Genomic DNA, 17,108 nt, shown 5'->3' on the forward strand with positions numbered 1-17,108 from the left:
AGAGAATTTGTTTTCCCAGCCCAGCTGATGTATCCCTCACCACTTGCTTCCCATAACTGAAGGCACACTTGCTCATTATTTAGCAGTTCTGAAGTACCTTATCTTTTTAAAGACTGCAGTTTCAAAGATATTTAATAAATAAACGAGTTTCTGATGACAAATCCTTCTGATGACAAAGAACAGACAAATCCTTTGACTCGCACTGCCTGACTCAAAAGTAAAACATGGAGTCTTTTGAAATTCCCTCAATACAAGCCACCCTTTCATACATGACAGCTTCAGCAAGAATCTACATTTTAAATTTACAATTGCTATTCTCCTTTAATCTCAACAATTAATTGATAAGTGGCTTTACTCGCAATTGAATTGTGCCTGGACTATTTAGCACTTCCCTTCTCAAAGTGGCTGAATAATACACTTTATAATAAGCATTCACAATGACCTAGATAGCCCAGGCTCATCCGATCTCATTGCATCTCAAAAGGTAACCGGGGTTGGCCCTGGTTAGTACATGGATGGGAGACCACCAAGGAATAACAGGGTTGTTACACAGAGGCAGACAATGGCAAACCTCCTCTTAATGTCTCTTCCCTTGAAATCCTTGGGGGGGGGGGATCACCATAAATGGGCTGCAACTTGATGGCAGAAACCAAAACCCACACATGTTCAGTTGCTCGTACTCTACCCTTTCTTGAAAGAGCTCAGAGCTTGTACATGCCTGAGATCATTTTTGTCTCACAGTATTACTAGGAAGGTTAGTCTGACAGAGGTCTATTGTCACCCAATGACCTTCTTGGCCACATCAAGGATAAATACAGGTTTCCATAGACCCAGTTCATCACTCTAACTCAGAGTTTCCCAACTGTGGTACCTAAGTAGCATATGGTACAGTATTGTGGCGGTTTTCAAAATGGTAGCTTGGGAGAGCCTTCCCATCCTATGCCATTTCCAACTCCAAGAGATGAGGAAAATAAAAGTTTTTTCTTTAATTTTTAATTAAATATTATTTTTAATTAAATATTAAATATTAATATTCTACCTTTATTTGTGCCGGTTGACTCACCCCCTCCCAAAGTGGCCAAAGATGTGCCTAGAGGGGAGGGGACTCTGGCCATTTAAACCTTTGCTGACTGAGGCTCCTCTCACTTCAGTGGAGGAGCGTGGCAGGGAGGCCTGACCAGCTGACATCACTTCCTAGAACCTAGAAGCCTGAAACAATATTTCAGTGGTGCCTCCATGGTCAGAAGATTGGAAAAGGCTGCTCTAACCATTATAAAGCACTGTCAAAGTATTTTGAGAGCAAGTAGAGCCTGTATTAATCAAGGCAAGCTGGACGTGGTCAAACAAGAAATGACAAGTCTGAACATCGACATTTTAGGAATCAGTGAACTAAAATGGACAGGAATGGGTGAATTTAATTCAGATGACCATCAGGTATACTACTGTGGACAAGAATCTCGCAGAAGAAATGGAGTAGCCTTCATAATCAATAAGAGAGTAGGAAAAGCAGTCTTGGGATACAATCCCCAAAATGACAGAATGATCTCAGTTCGAATCCAAGGCAAACCATTCAACATCACAGTGATCCAGGTCTATGCCCCAACCACTGCTGCTGAAGAGGATGAAGTTGATCAGTTCTATGAAGCCCTACAACACCTTCTAGAAGCAACGCCAAAAAATGATGTGCTTATCATCATGGGGGATTGGAATGCTAAAGTAGGAAGCCAAAAGATAACCGGGATAACAGGCAAGTTTGGCCTTGGAGTACAAAATGAAGCAGGGCACAGGCTGGTAGAATTTTGTCAAGAGAATACAATGGTCATAGCAAACACTCTTTTCCAACAACCCAAGAGACGACTCTACACATGGACATCACCAGACGGTCAACACAGAAATCAGATTGACTATGTGCTCTGCAGCCAAAGATGGAAAAGTTCTATCCAGTCAATAAAAACAAGACCAGGAGCTGATTGTGGTTCAGATCATGAGCTTCTTGTTGCAAAATTTAGGCTTAAATTGAAGAAAGTAGGGAAAAGCACTAGGCCACTCAGGTATGAACTAAATCATATCCCCGACGAATACACAGTAGAGGTGACAAATAGATTTAAGGAATTAGATCTGATAGACAGAGTGCCTGAAGAACTATGGACAGAGGTTCGCAACATTGTACAAGAGGTAGCAACTAAAACCATCCCAAAGAAAAAGAAATGCAAGAAATCAAAATGGCTGTCTGAGGAAGCTTTACAAATAGCTAAGGAGAGAAGGGAAGTGAAAGGCAAGGGAGAAAGAGAAAGATACACCCAATTGAATGCAGAATTCCAGAGAAAAGCTAGAAGAGATAAGAATGCCTTCTTAAATGAACAGTGCAAACAAATAGAAGAAAACAATAGAATGGGGAGGACCAGAGATCTTTTCAAGAAAATTGGAGATATGAAGAGAACGTTTCATGCAAAGTTGGGTATGATAAGGGACCAAAATGGTAGGGACCTCACAGAAGCAGAAGAGATTAAACAAAGGTGGCAAAATTATACAGAACAACTATACAAGAGCGAGCTTAACATCCCTGATGACCACAGTGGGGTAGTTACTGACCTGGAGCCAGACATCCTGGAATGTGAAGTCAAATGGGCCTTAGGAAGTCTGAGCAACAATAAAGCTAGTGGTGGTGACAGCATTCCAGTTGAACTATTCAAAATCTTAAAGGACGATGCAGTAAAAGTGCTACACTCAATATGCCAGCAAATTTGGAAAACTCAACAATGGCCACAGGATTGGAAAAGGTCAGTTTACATTCCAATCCCAAAGAAGGGCAATGCCAAAGAATGTTCAAACTACCGCATCATTGCACTCATTTCTCATGCTAGCAAAGTTATGCTCAAAATCCTACAAGCTAGGCTCCAGCAATATGTGGACTGAGAACTTCCAGAAGTACAGGCAGGATTTCGAAGAGGCAGAGGAACTAGAGATCAAATTGCCAACATACGCTGGATCATGGAGAAAGCTAGGGAGTACCAGAAGAACGTCTACTTCTGCTTCATTGACTATGCTAAAGCCTTTGATTGTGTGGAGCACAACAAATTGTGGCAAGTTCTTAAAGAGATGGGAATACCAGAGCATCTTATTTGTCTCTTGAGAAATTTATATGCAGGTCAAGAAGCAACAGTGAGAACTGAACATGGAATCACTGACTGGTTCAAAATTGAGAAAGGAGTTCGGCAAGGCTGTATACTGTCGCCTTGCCTATTTAACTTGTATGCAGAGCACATCATGAGAAATGCGGGATTAGAGGAGTCACAAATTGGGATCAAGATTGCAGGGAGAAATATCAACAACCTCAGATATGCAGATGATACCACTCTAATGGCAGAAAGTGAAGAGGAACTAAAGAGCCTGTTGATGCGGGTGAAGGAGGAGAGTGCAAAAGTTGGCTTGAAACTCAACATCAAGAAAACAAAGATCATGGCATCTGGCCCTCTCAGTTCCTGGCAAATAGATGGGGAAGAAATGGAGATAGTGACAGATTTTATTTTCCTGGGCTCCAAGATCACTGCAGATGGGGACTGCAGCAAAGAAATTAAAAGACGCTTGCTCCTGGGGAGGAAAGCTATGGCAAATCTAGACAGCATCCTAAAAAGCAGAGATATCACCCTGCCAACAAAAGTGCGTTTAGTCAAGGCTATGGTCTTCCCAGTTGCAGTGTATGGCTGCGAAAGTTGGACCATAAGGAAGGCCGAGCGTCAAAGAATTGAGGCTTTTGAACTCTGGTGCTGGAGAAGACTCTTGCAAGTCCCTTGGACTGCAAGGCGAACAAACCGGTCAGTCCTCGAGGAGATCAGCCCTGACTGCTCTTTAGAAGGCCAGATCCTGAAGATGAAACTCAAATACTTTGGCCACCTTATGAGAAGGAAGGACTCCCTGGAGAAGAGCCTAATGCTGGGAGCGATCGAGGGCAAAAGAAGAAGGGGACGACAGAGAATGAGGTGGCTGGATGGAGTCACTGAAGCAGTAGGTGCAAACTTAAATGGACTCCGGGGAATGGTAGAGGACAGGAAGGCCTGGAGGATCATTGTCCATGGGGTCGCGATGGGTCGGACACGACTTCGCACATAACAACAACAAAGAGCCTGTATTAAGGCATGCTGAAGGCCAACGTTTTTTAACATTAAAACATTTAGTATCAAAACACTATAAGAGCCTCTTGTGGCGCAGAGTGGTAAGGCAGCCGCCTGAAAGCTTTGCCCATGAGGCTGGGAGTTCGATCCCAGCAGCCGGCTCAAGGTTGACTCAGCCTTCCATCCTTCCGAGGTCGGTAAAATGAGTACCCAGCTTGCTGGGGGGTAAACGGTAATGACTGGGGAAGGCACTGGCAAACCACCCCGTATTGAGTCTGCCATGAAAACGCTAGAGGGCGTCACCCCAAGGGTCAGACATGACTCGGTGCTTGCACAGGGGATACCTTTACCTTTACCTTTATCAAAACACTAAACATTATACAGGTTGCTCAGAAGCAGCAGAACAAAGGTTTATTCAAAGTTTTATTCTTCATTGATCTTAAAGGTGCCACTGGCTTCAAATTCTGTTCTGAATATATACAGTTAAAGACCTTCCATAACCTGAGGCTCTGAAATGCAGCTTATTTAGCTTTTGTATAAATCCAGCTGTGCATCTCGGTATGTGTCTTGCGACTGATAACAAACAGGATCTGAGGGGGGGAAGCCACCATCAGCCTCAAGTTCTCAAGCTCACTCCTCGGTCTTTTTCTTGCATTAGTCACTTGATTAGACATGTCAGCAGCCGGGGTCTGCTTCAGATTGATTTATACTCTGGGCTCTTCCTACTTTTCTTTCTCCCAAAACGTCATTAGACCAAGTCTACATATACTGAATGATAACACATTTTGTGGCATAAAAGAAGTCTAGACTTCTTGGTGCATAGAGTAGCAATCCCCAACCTGTGGGCTGTGGACCACATGTGATCCGTCGACTAATTGGAGGTGGGCCGTGAAGGACGCCTTCTCCCCCCCCCCCCGGCCCTTTACTTCATCCCCCCCGGCCCTTTACAACACACTTCAGGTGTCATTGTCTCCCATCACTCCCAGATGGGACTATCTCGTTGCAGAGAAACAAGCTCAGGGTTCCCATTGATTTGTCATTTTCATGAGTTAAAATTTCCATGAAAATAAAATGTTCCTTATGTTCATTGTTGTTGTGGCGTGTCTGTATCTTATTCTGAAGGGATGTTTAAACATTACCATAGCGATCAGAGAGCGTTAGGGCAGTGGTTGAGAGTAGAGGAGTAAACTACCCCCCCCCACCGGGCCTCAGTAAAAGGCGTTGAGTGGTCCCCGGCGTTGAGTGGTCCCCGGTGATAAAAAGATTGGGGACCACTGGCATAGAGCATCCTAAAGGGAAGAGTTGCTGGGCCAGTGAATGACCTAGACGAGGCTTTCTCCACCAGGGTTTTGTGAAAACCTGGGATTTCTTGATGGCCCTGGAAGGCACACAACACACACACACACATGCTAAACACTTATCAGGTGATACAACCATATGTGGCCATGTTGACCTGCCCTCATCCAGTGGGCCTGGAGGGGTGGAATGGGGAGGGGCTCCAGGTGGGCGTGTACACAGCTATGCTTCCCAACCATATTCTTCATGATCATACCACTTCTGGGGTTTCTCAATGGTAAAAAAAGTTGAGAAAGGCAGACCTCGGCAAGTAAAACGAATACAAACATTTCTACTGTTCTTTGTGGCAATTGTCGAAGCCCATTGCTCTAGGTTTACATTTCCAGACTCATAGAAGCAATCTTCTCCACACGCACTTCTTTTAAGTGACTCCAAACATAATTGTTTCCTGCTGTGGAATGACTGAAGGAATTCTTGGAACATGCGAGAGAAGAAACAAGGTGTATTTGTGGAAAATCTACTTTATTTCAAGTGTGTGCTTTATAAGGATTTGAACATTGTGCCTAAGCCTTTGTATATATATACGAGAAAAAAAAAATGAAAGCATTCAGATGGTGTTTTATAAGGATCTGAACAATAAGCCTAGTATCTTTGTATGCCAATAAAGGTCTTCTGATTCTGCCTTGTGCATGTATGAGAAAAAGTGAAAACATTCAGATGGTTTCATGCAGGGCTGCTTCCAAGAAATATTAAAAATTACAAATATAGAGAGAGACAAGATGTTCCTTGTGTATTAAACAATGACAAATTCTCAACCTACTTACTGACCTCTCCACTAGTCTTAGTGATCAGCACCCCAGTCCACATCTGGAACACTTACAGTGGTCTGGCAAATTAAATCCTGTGTAAAGCAGACTTAGCAGGTTCCACCGGTCTTGTCTGCTTTCATTAGATCAGAAGGCTTTTTTCATTTCAAGCCTCGATTGCTCTTAAGACTCAACTGGATATGTAAGAAATGTCTGTACCCTGGAAAAGAACTTGCACACTGCTTCACACAGTGCCTAATTAATTTGGGGGACTTGGTGCCAGAAGATAGTATAAAGGATGCAAGGTTACATGACTTTAAAGAGAATCATACAAATTTACTTAGAATAGGTCCCTCAGTAGCAATTATTCATGATGGTTGAATGGGAACATGTTCATAGGCATATTCTAAATACCAGTTCCTGAAAGGGGGAGCATTCTGGGGCACCTGGTAGGCCGCTGAGAACAGAATGCTGAATGAGATTAACCGTTGATCGGATCCGGTGGGGCTCTTTTTATGAGGAACCATTCTACTCGGTCTGGAACACTACTCATTTTAGAAGAACCGCCTCTCAAAGGACATGGTCTATGAAGACTCAGAACTGAACTAGATGGGACAGTGTCTACAAGTTAAGACTTCTGGAGAATGCCACCATTTAAAATCATACCCCCTCTCAACCTCCTCTTTTCCAGGCTGAACATTCCCAAGTCCTTCAGCCTTTTCTCACAGGGCTCGGTCCCCAGGCCCTGGATCATCCTCATTGCTCTGCTCTGCACCCTTTCAATTTTGTCCACATTCTTTTTGAAGTGAGGCCTCCAGAACTGCACACAGTACTCCAGGTGTGATCTTACCACAATGCAGTATACAATGAGACCATGACATCTTGCGATTTTGTTATGATGCCTCTGTTGATACAGCCCAAGACTGCATTTGCCTTTTTTTACCACCACATCACATTCTAAGCTCATACTTTTCTTACAGTCCAAAAATACTCCAACGTCTCTTTTACACACACTGCTACCAAAATTCTCTAGGCTTGGGATTGAATTGCTGGGTTAACATGATTGAAGAAGGAAAATTTGTAAACTTAAGGTTACTGACCAGCAAATTTGAGTCAATCTATCTTGGGTATGAGGGAGCTTCTGGAGGATGCGGACAGTGAGCATTCGGAGAAATTCCCGGTAGTTTAAGGATATCAAACCAGATTATTTTACCCAGGCCTTTGGCAGCTAGATACAGGGATCTTGTAGGAGTGCCAATGCAAGTCATGGGGGGAGGCAGCCTCATTCACAACAAGCGTTGATAAGAAAACTTGTGTTGCATGTATTCCAAATCCCACTCCCCAATTTCCTTTTCAAAATGCCTGGAAGGTCTACAGCTTTGTTTCCCTGTATGCTGTAAATACAAAATAGATCTAAGTCACAGATCTTCAACCTTTCTGAGGAAATTAAAAGTGTTAATGTTCAAAGCCCTAAATGGTCTGGGACTGGAGTACCTGCAGGATCATCTCTTACAATCCCTCAAGATCTTTAAGATCTTTGGACCAACATCTGCTCCGGGTCCCTGGCCCAAAGGAGGTGAAATTGGCCTCAACAGGGGCCAGGGATTTTTCAGCCCTGGCCCCAACTTGGTGGAATGCACTCTCAGGAGAGATCAGGACCTAAATCAGTTTCACAGGATCTGTAAGATGGAGCTGTTCCACTAGGCTTATGAAAAAGGAAGAAAGGTTCAAAACATAAACAGAGAAAAGCAGAACCTTTCCAAGGCAATTGGTACAATAAATGTTATATATCGATAATTTTTTAAGGACAAACCAAAACGGTTTCTAGATATACTCCGTTTTCACAATTTTTCTTCAGTGGTTGATTCCTTACACTCTTATCAAACAATTTTTATATATATAGATAGACCACCGGCTCTGTAAAGTATTGTGGGGAATGTCAGTCAAAAAACATTCCCTATGACTGACATTCCCCACAATACTTTACAGAGCCGGTGGTCTATCTATATATATAAAAATTGTTTGATAAGAGTATAAGGAATCAACCACTGGAGAAAAATTGTGAAAACGGAGTATATCTAGAAACCATTTTGGTTGGTCATTAAAAAATTATCGATATATAAAATTTATTGTACCAGTTGCCTTGGAAAGGTTCTGCTTTTCTCCACTAGCTTATGGTCAAGGCCCAAGATAACATCCACCAAGAAGATTGGCCTCACTGCTGGGAGGAGGAGGAGGAGAGTCAGAAGATGGGCTCCTTACCAAAAGTACTCTCTGTCTGGGAATTTTAGTTGAGGATGTGTTATTCATAATAATTCTAAATGTTTCAAAATTTTAACTCTGCATGTTACTTTTACTGTTGTTATTCAACCTGAGTGATCTGGAAGGACAAGATAGAAATACAAATTCATTATTATAATAATATAATTAATATAATCTTGTAAGAAGTTTAGAGTCTTCATATATATTTCTCCCACTACCTTTTCGGATGTTATCATGGGTGTCATGTTCACTTCTGGCTCATGCTATGGCTGCCTTGACCAGAGTTCCAGGATCTTTTGGGGGCAGCCAGGGGCTTTTTCCCCTCAAATCCCTCTCCCTGTTTCCCAGGCTCTTCAGCTGGTTGGACTCCTATCGCATTCTGAATGTTATGGCTGTCCTTTTCTGCCTCTAGTGTCAAGTTGCAAATCATACATAACTTTGATGATAAGGGGTGCATCCTTTAAGATCCAAACTTTTGTATGTCTATAGATTTAGCAATACAGTGTCCTATGTAGCCATTTGTGATCTCCTCAATAAACTACTGAGTTTCTAACTAGGACTCTGAGTTTGTGCAGCCTTGGTCTTCTGGATCTCTTATCTGGAAGCAAAAAGAGTCGATCCTTGGTCATAGAAAATATTTGAACAGCTGACTGTTTCCATTTCACTTGACAGGTTGCCATTGTTGCAGAGTTTGATCCTGCTCGAATGATGGCTGACACAGTGGCATCGAAAGCACGAATGGGTATTGGGATAGAAGAAGAATTTATTCTGCAAAAGCCTCTGTTTGCATTGCATACATTCACCAATGAGCAGGTATCTGACTATCTTACAAGGTGTGTTCTGCATGCACACCAAAATCAGAAATGTCAATAATAATTTTGTGAAAATCAGACTTCTGGAGGGGGTAGATAGGAAGATGATTAGAGAAGAACCTCCCTCTCCCCAATTCTTTTACCTAGATCGAAGGTTCAGTGTCAACCCACTGTCATAAATGCATGCACTGATATGGGCATCCCCCATACTGAGAGCATTTGTTACTAGAGAAATGACCAAATGAGTTCTGTTCGCAAGGACAGATTTCATTCGTCCAGGCTATCTTTATTTGTACTACTAATAGTAAGTGGACAAAAATGTTTTCCTGTGTCTTTTAATGAGCTAGCATTACAGTCAGAACAACTTATACCAAGCTAGATGGCTGATCATGCATATGCTTTCTTTTAAACAGATCATTTCTGATGCCCGGGTTCGTGTAGAACTAGCTCTTCGCGAAGCTGGACTTCATAAAACACTTTATGCCCAAGAGCTTTTACCTAAAATCCTTCCACCCAAACCACCAAGGAGAGACATGAATTCCGTATTATTTAAAATGTAGAACTGGGAATGAATTGACAATCTTTCTGAATAATTTATTAACAATCCTTTTAAATAAAGTATTTTGAGTCAAGGAAATGTTGAACCGTGGAGAAAGGGTTTTTTTTTCCCTTCCATTTCTTTTTGAATTGCTCAGTGGGCTGCTTAATGCTCCCTCACTGTCATAAGCATCACTGTACTGTCGCATATTCCTGGGAAAAGAGATTTACTGAAATATCAGTTCAGTTCTTTGAGGTGATGCCATTTTAGATAAAAATCTTGAAAGAAAGGGTCTTCGGGGGATGTATACATGCATGGGAACCCACACAGGGCCCACCTGAGGGACCGCCTTTCTACCCACATCCTCCAAAGAGCACTTTGCCTGCAAACATCAGCCAGCTGGTGGTCCTTGGCCCCAAGGACACTTCCACCTGGTGGAATGAGCTCCTGGAACAGATCCAGGCCCTGACAGAGATGGCACAGTTCTACAGGGACTGCAAGATGGAGCTCTTCTGCCAGGCTTTTGGTTGGGGCCAGTGACATGACTCAACTATTGTTCCTCCCTGACTATAAGCCCCCCACACACACACACTGTGGTCTGGCACAAGAAGATCAATCACCATTCATCCAGAGCTTTTGCTACTGATCTTTAATCTAGGTTGCTGTTGAATTGGTTTTAATTTTTAAAAAAAATGAATCCTTAATTATTGTTTAGATTGTATATGTTAATTATTATGTTGTACACCACCCTCAGCAGTATAAAAATCAAACAGATTTCCATCAAGTTGAGTCGGACGTATTGGGGAGGCAGTGGGTTCGAATCCATTAATCTTTTTGGGTGACGTTGAACCATTTACCATATCAGCCTGACCTCTTTTGGAGAGTAATTCTGAAGCTAAAACAAGTGAGGATAAATATGTGCTGTACTGCCCCCTTTGGATGGAAGATGGGATAGAAATAAACAACCATTATGTCCCATGATTTTTGGCTCCCCCAAGATTTCTAGCATTTTGGTTCCTTGGAAAGTCCCGAGAGTTTTCTTACATAAAGTTTACTTTCTTGCAAACTGTCTTTTTATGTACATCAAGATATTATCATTGGACTGGCAACATTTTGCTCAGACATGCCTTGTCTTTCCAGTTGGCAGCAGAAAGAGCTGTTTTGATGCAGACTGGTTGGCTAGGAACCTCTGGTCTAATTAAACTCCTCCTTCCTCTCTGGAACGGTTTTCCAACCTTAAAACAAAACATCACTTCTACTTGAAAAGGGGAGGGCCATGGGTAGTAATTGACTAAATGCATATACGGCTTTTAAAAGGGAAAGGCAGATGACTGAATCATGTGGGCAAAGCATAACTGACTACTGGGTGTGTTTGGAATGTTGGGTAAGGTGACCAGATTGTCCCACTTTTGGAGGGACATCTGGGGGCACCTGGCAAATTGTACTTATGTTGAAATTAAAAAATATATATATTACAATACAATTTTGTGTTCTATGCATTCTATGAAAAATTTTGTTGCTCCATATAGACCACATTTTTAATCAAGAACCCCCCCGGTCAATGGTGTTCCGCTTTACCAATGTTAAAATCTGGTCAACTTAATGTTGGGCGGTGTTTACCAAATCCATTGCAACAGCAAAGGGGCTGGGGAGATTCTAGTTATGCCTGGGGTGTGTGTGGAAATTGCTTTGAGTTGGTTTGCCTGTATTCTGTATCTTCCTCTGTATCTGAAGCTTCTTTCCTTCTCCCTGCCTTCCGGATATGGTCGATGGAAACTGTAGAGTTGTAAATGGCAGTTGTCCTATTATACAGAGAGCATTTTCCATTATAGGACAAGCAAAATGTAATTATGCCTTGAGAGGGCCATATTTCTCAGAGAGAGGATTTCACTTCTTCATAATTTAATCCCGGCACACAAAAGATGTAAAATGGCTTGCAACTCTTGCATAGAAGTACTTCCCCCATCACTTTCATTGCCTGTTGTATTATTTGAATCTCGCCCCCCCCCTTGCAAAAAAATTATGCTGGCCTTATTAATATGAACCACTATTGCTTGATTATTATTATAAATGGAAATATAAGCTCTTTCCACTTGTAGAAGCCAATTTGATGCATCGTGTTTACTGCAAACCAATCATCTGAACAATTTCATTTTGCAAATTAGCCCTTGAGAATAAATTACAAAATTAGAATATTTCAGCTGTGTAGGAGTGGAGAGGGTGCTGTTACAAAACAGCAAGGAGCCCTGTTTGTTCTACAGATGAGAGTAAACTTGACAAGTCATTCTCAAGTTTAAAAAAAGCATATCCAGACCTTACGCAGTATGTATGTAGAATAGATGTAAACAAAGTTTATCTGACAGATACCTTGCCAGTTAGTCGCAGTTTGCATAGTTTATGCCCAGATGTCAGAACCAGGTGGGTTCTGTCAAGTGGCTGTGGTCTTAATGTATATGTTTCCATCATTTCCTCTCCTCCCACATCCTGTGTATGGTTGCCACTTATGGGGCTTTGCTACGTAAATTGCCCAGCTGGGGAACTGCTTTTGTATTGGAAATCATGATGGCATTTGTTGAAACATTGGTCTGTAAATATTGTGGAATCTCCAGTTCTCACCTGGAGATCCCTGGGTCTAGACAAGGTTTAATAGCCGATTAGAATGTTGTGTCTGTTTCATCTATAGACCTAGGTTATATAGTTTGTTATGGTTAGGTGGGTCGACTGACTAACTGAGAGTTATGGCTCTTCCTGCTTGTTATATCCTACCTTCCCATGTTACCTGTCCTTGGGTTTAATGGAGAGAGTTCCCAACTGCTTGGCTTGTTTTTCCTTTGAAGCTTCCCATGTTAATTGGAGGGATCCCCCATGTATTTTTGCCATGATATATATTTTATTGATTTAGTAGGTTTTCTTAGACATGCCTTGATGTTACCTAGATCAGTGGTCCCCAACATTTATGAGGCTGGGGACCGGCAGGGCACTGGGCCGCGGCCGCACGGGCCACACCCACCTGGCGGGTCGCGTCCGCGGGCCGTGCCCGCGGATCGGGCCGCACCCGCGGGCGTGGCCTGCACGGGCGCGGCTCGGCCCTGATTCCCTCTCCCCGCCCTCTCGCAGTAAGAAGCTTCCCGGGCCGCAAGCTTGCGGCCTGGGAAGTTTTTTACTACGGGGGGGGGGAGAGGGAGCCGTGGCCCGGCGCCATGGCCTTTGCGGCCCGGCACCGGGCTGCGGCCCGCAGGTTGGGGATCACTGACCTAGATGCTTTCCTTTGACACCCCAGTGTTGATTTCCTGCTGGGTATTTTATGCCTGCCATACTCCCCATACATTCCTTCACTCCTCCTCCTCCTCCTCCTCCACCCTCCTGTGTCATCTCACCCATCTGATCCCTTAGTTCCCAGGATTGCCCACTCTCTTGATGTCCAGCCTATTATTGACATATTTACATATTCTTTTGAACTGTGCCTGGTTTGGATTCCCGGGGGAGGGGGAGCCCCGCGAAACCTCCATAATCTGTACCCCATGCCTATTGAGTCAGTTCTGACTATGATTTCATGGAGTTACTTTCACTTCTAATTAAAAACCTTTGTTTGAAAACAAGTTTGCTTATTCAGAATCGAAGAACCTTACACCAGGACTGAGAGATGAACGAAAAAATGGCTTAACGAAAAATAAATCTATCAAACCACACAGATAGGTATCTGATGAAGGGAGCCATGACTCTCAAAAGCTCGTGCCCAGAAAATCTCATTGTCCCAAAGGTTCTGCTGAATTCAAATCTAATTGTTCTATTGGAAACCAACAAGAATGCCCTATGAAACATTCAACCATGTATATCAGGCTTTTTCAACTAGAGTTTCATTAATGCCTGGAGGTTATTGATGTCCCTGGAAGGGTTTCCCAAATAGTTAGAAGTTAATTAATTTTTTCATATATTTTTAAAATGTGCTAAATATCAGGTGATATATGACCACATCTGGTCATGTTGACCTGTTCCCCCCCCCTCCAAATAAATGGCTGATGTTGTGCCTGGAGGGAAGGCAAGGGGTCCTGGGTGGGCATGTACACAGCTACACTTCCCAACCATATTCTGCAACATCGCCCCACTTTGGGGGCAGTCTCAAGGCCTGAAGAATGTGTCAGGGATTTCTCAATGGTAAAAAGACTGAGAAAAGCTGATGTACATCTTATTGGGCTTGTGTAAGGCAGCTGATTTTTCCCCACTTCTCCCCCCCCTCCCTGCATCATTTCTACATTTTGCAGCCTCACTCTGAAGAACTGAAAAGGAGAATAAATTGTAGCTCTCCAAGCGGGCACATTTCAAATGTCAGTCCCAGCCCTGCCATTTGCTCGCAGGATTCAATTGTAGCCGAGAAGCACAACCCCGCAGCTCCCAGCAGGGCTTAATCATAGTTAAACAGACTTGATGACTGAACGTGATTTGTCCTGGTTTGCGCTGACAGTCGAGTCCTGGTCAACATCATGTCATTTCACTCGGTGGTTTAGCAGTCATTTTCTGACTTGCTAGTTTTCGGCCAAGGAGCAAAGCCCCGTCGGGAGCTGAGGGAGAACAGCGGGGCAAGGAGGAAGGCTTTTTGCTTGAGTTCTCCATCGGATTCCCCACCTGCCTGCTGCCCCATATGGGCCAGAAAGGATCATACACTCTGTTTTTGTCTTGTTGTGAATGTCACAAATGTTTTTTTCTATGCTGAATATGTTTGGCACAAATGTTGTGGCATCCATCTCACAGCTCATTCACAATGTCCAGTTTTGTGTAATTCAAGAGCCTCAGTCATTTTATGGGTCTTTAAGGACCTTCTGTCTCTGCCAGTCAGTCAGTCAGTCAGTCAGTCAGTCAGTCAGTCAGTCAGTCAGTCAGTCAGTCAGCCTTCCTTCCTTCCTTCCTTCCTTCCTTCCTTCCTTCCTTCCTTCCTTCCTTCCTTCCTTCCTTCCTTCCTTCCTTCCTTCCTTCCTTCCTTCCTTCCTTCCTTCCTTCCATGATGTTGTTGTGGAAAAGAACCCTGCTGCCTTGAAAAGCACAGATTCCCAGGGGTATCCGTACATAGTGAATTTTCTTTGAGTTCTGCTTGATCGTTAGTACAGCCTGTGCTGTGTAAATCAATGGTTTCTCTTCCTCAATATAGTATATATTATAGTCCTTATAGTGCTTGCCGGGCTGCGCGTGGCTTCGCGTTTGCAGGGAGGAGGGGGGCCAGGATGGCTCCCCCTCTGGGCTGCCAAGCCTGGCTGCGCGGGGGAGGCCGTGTGGATTCAGTGGGGAAGGGGGTGAGGCTTCCCCCCGAGCTGCCAAGCCCTGAGGAGGCCATGCCATTCTGGGGGGGGAGGGGACAATATGGGTCTTGCGTGGGGCCTGGGGGTCGAGCCTTGCCGCCTCGCAGCGGGTGGGGGAAAGGCCTCTCAAAACCCGTTCTTATGAACGGGCTTTGAAGCTAGTATATAATATATAGTATATTATATATTATATTATAAATATAATATTAATATAATATAATATAATATAATATAATATAATATAATATAATATTATATTATATTATATTATATTATATTATATTATATTATATTATATTATATTATATTATATTATATTATATTATTATTATATTATTATATTATATTATATTATATTATATTATATTATATTATATTATATTATATTAATAATTATATAATTATATAATTATATAATTATTATTATATTAATTATTTATGATATGATATGATATGATATGATATGATATGATATGATATGATATGATTATATTATATTATATTATATTATATTATATTATATTATATTATATTATATTATATTATATTATATTATATTATATTATATTATATTATATTATATTATATTATATTATAAATATCATTGTTGGAAATATATGCCTTAGTATCTTGTTTGATCACAGGTCAGTAATATTGGTGGCTTTGTTATACTTGGTGCAGTTTGGGTAATTTAAACGTGTAGAACTGAGTATACATACAGTTAAAGCTATTTGATGTATATGGTCCTTAGCAAATTAATCCATAAAGTGTTACCAAAGAATGGAAGGTCAACCTATCTTGTGACTTCTAAAGATATGCTTTAATTCACAAGGGAAATGGCTCTGTGAAATCTGAAGTTGTAATAATTCTAGTGAAACTAAGAATTCTTTTAAAAAATATTAATGGTCAGCAGCATGAAAGTCAATCTGATGAGGGTATAGATTAAATATGTAATGTATTAACTGTGAGGTCCTTGAATGTGTCACTCACCACTGGTTTCAACCTTTGCTCCAAAACAAAGAAACCTTTGTGTTTGGATTCCATTAGCTCTTAATTTTTCTTAAAGCACCTTCTTTTGAAAGTTCTGCCTTCTACTTAACCTGATGGGGTGTCACCCAGGCCCACCTTATGCAGAAGACATGGCTTGTTCTAATAGTGCGTGAGAAGAGGGAACCGGGCAAATATTAGGATCCTGGGGAAAGCATCCAGAAGATGATATTATGATGAGAGACCAGTCGGAAAAGATGGAAGGAGCCAGAAGCAAGAGGAGAAGGGACAGGAACATGGAGGTTTTTGTGTACAGAATGGCAAAAGGCAAGTTTAGTTTTGATGTGTAAGCAACAGATATCAAATGAGGAGGCAATGAGTGAGTGCTTCTCTATTCTGAGATCTCTTGTGCCTTCTGGTAGCAGAACCATGAAAAATGGGTGGGTACAAGGTGTGACTACAGGAGACATCATACTTTGTCTGCTAAAGAAACATTTCTTGGAAAGGACCCAACCTATTACTTTTACCCCCTAAAACACAGTTGCTTTCCACATTCCCAGTATAAGCAAATGGCATTGCCCTAGTTCAGCTAGAAATCCCTCAGGGCTGGGTTGTTCTTAGGGAGGACCCATTTAGATGATGACATTTAGTTTGTTACTGGCCCCAATCTGGCAGAAGAGCTCATTTTGCAGGCCCTTTGGAACTGAGAACATTCCTGTAGGGCCCACAGCTTTTCTGGGCATTCATTCTGCCAAATGGGGGCAAGGACCAAAAAGGTTGAGGCCAGACGTATTTCTCTAGGGCTGGGGATCATCACCTTGTTCAAATTGGCGGAGCAAAGTCCTCTTTGGGGGGTATGATCAGATAGGCTTCATGTTTTCTTATTCTTATACCACCAGCTAGGTCTTATTATTATAGTGTATTCGTGTGTATATAATTTACTTGACCACTGGGTTGAAATGTGTTTTAGTCTACGGTCATACCATGTGCAAGCATTGAGACTG

General features: G+C 42.3%; 1 protein-coding gene across 4 annotated transcripts in view; it reads left to right on the plus strand.

Moving 5' to 3' along the window:
- The window catches only part of CCDC148 (coiled-coil domain containing 148), a 171,744-nt gene extending 160,518 nt beyond the window's left edge, over positions 1-11,226 (plus strand). For all 4 annotated transcript variants that reach the window (XM_077319991.1, XM_077319993.1, XM_077319994.1 and 1 more), the window contains exons 14-15: positions 9,149-9,289; positions 9,702-11,226. In XM_077319991.1, the coding sequence (XP_077176106.1) occupies positions 9,149-9,289; positions 9,702-9,848 (288 nt within the window). In that variant the 3' untranslated portion in view covers positions 9,849-11,226. The remainder of the gene's footprint in view (positions 1-9,148; positions 9,290-9,701) is intronic.
- Positions 11,227-17,108: the final 5,882 nt, after the last annotated feature.

This window comes from Paroedura picta, chromosome 2, assembly GCF_049243985.1.
Source record: "Paroedura picta isolate Pp20150507F chromosome 2, Ppicta_v3.0, whole genome shotgun sequence".
Classification (NCBI taxonomy): Eukaryota; Metazoa; Chordata; class Lepidosauria; order Squamata; family Gekkonidae; genus Paroedura; species Paroedura picta.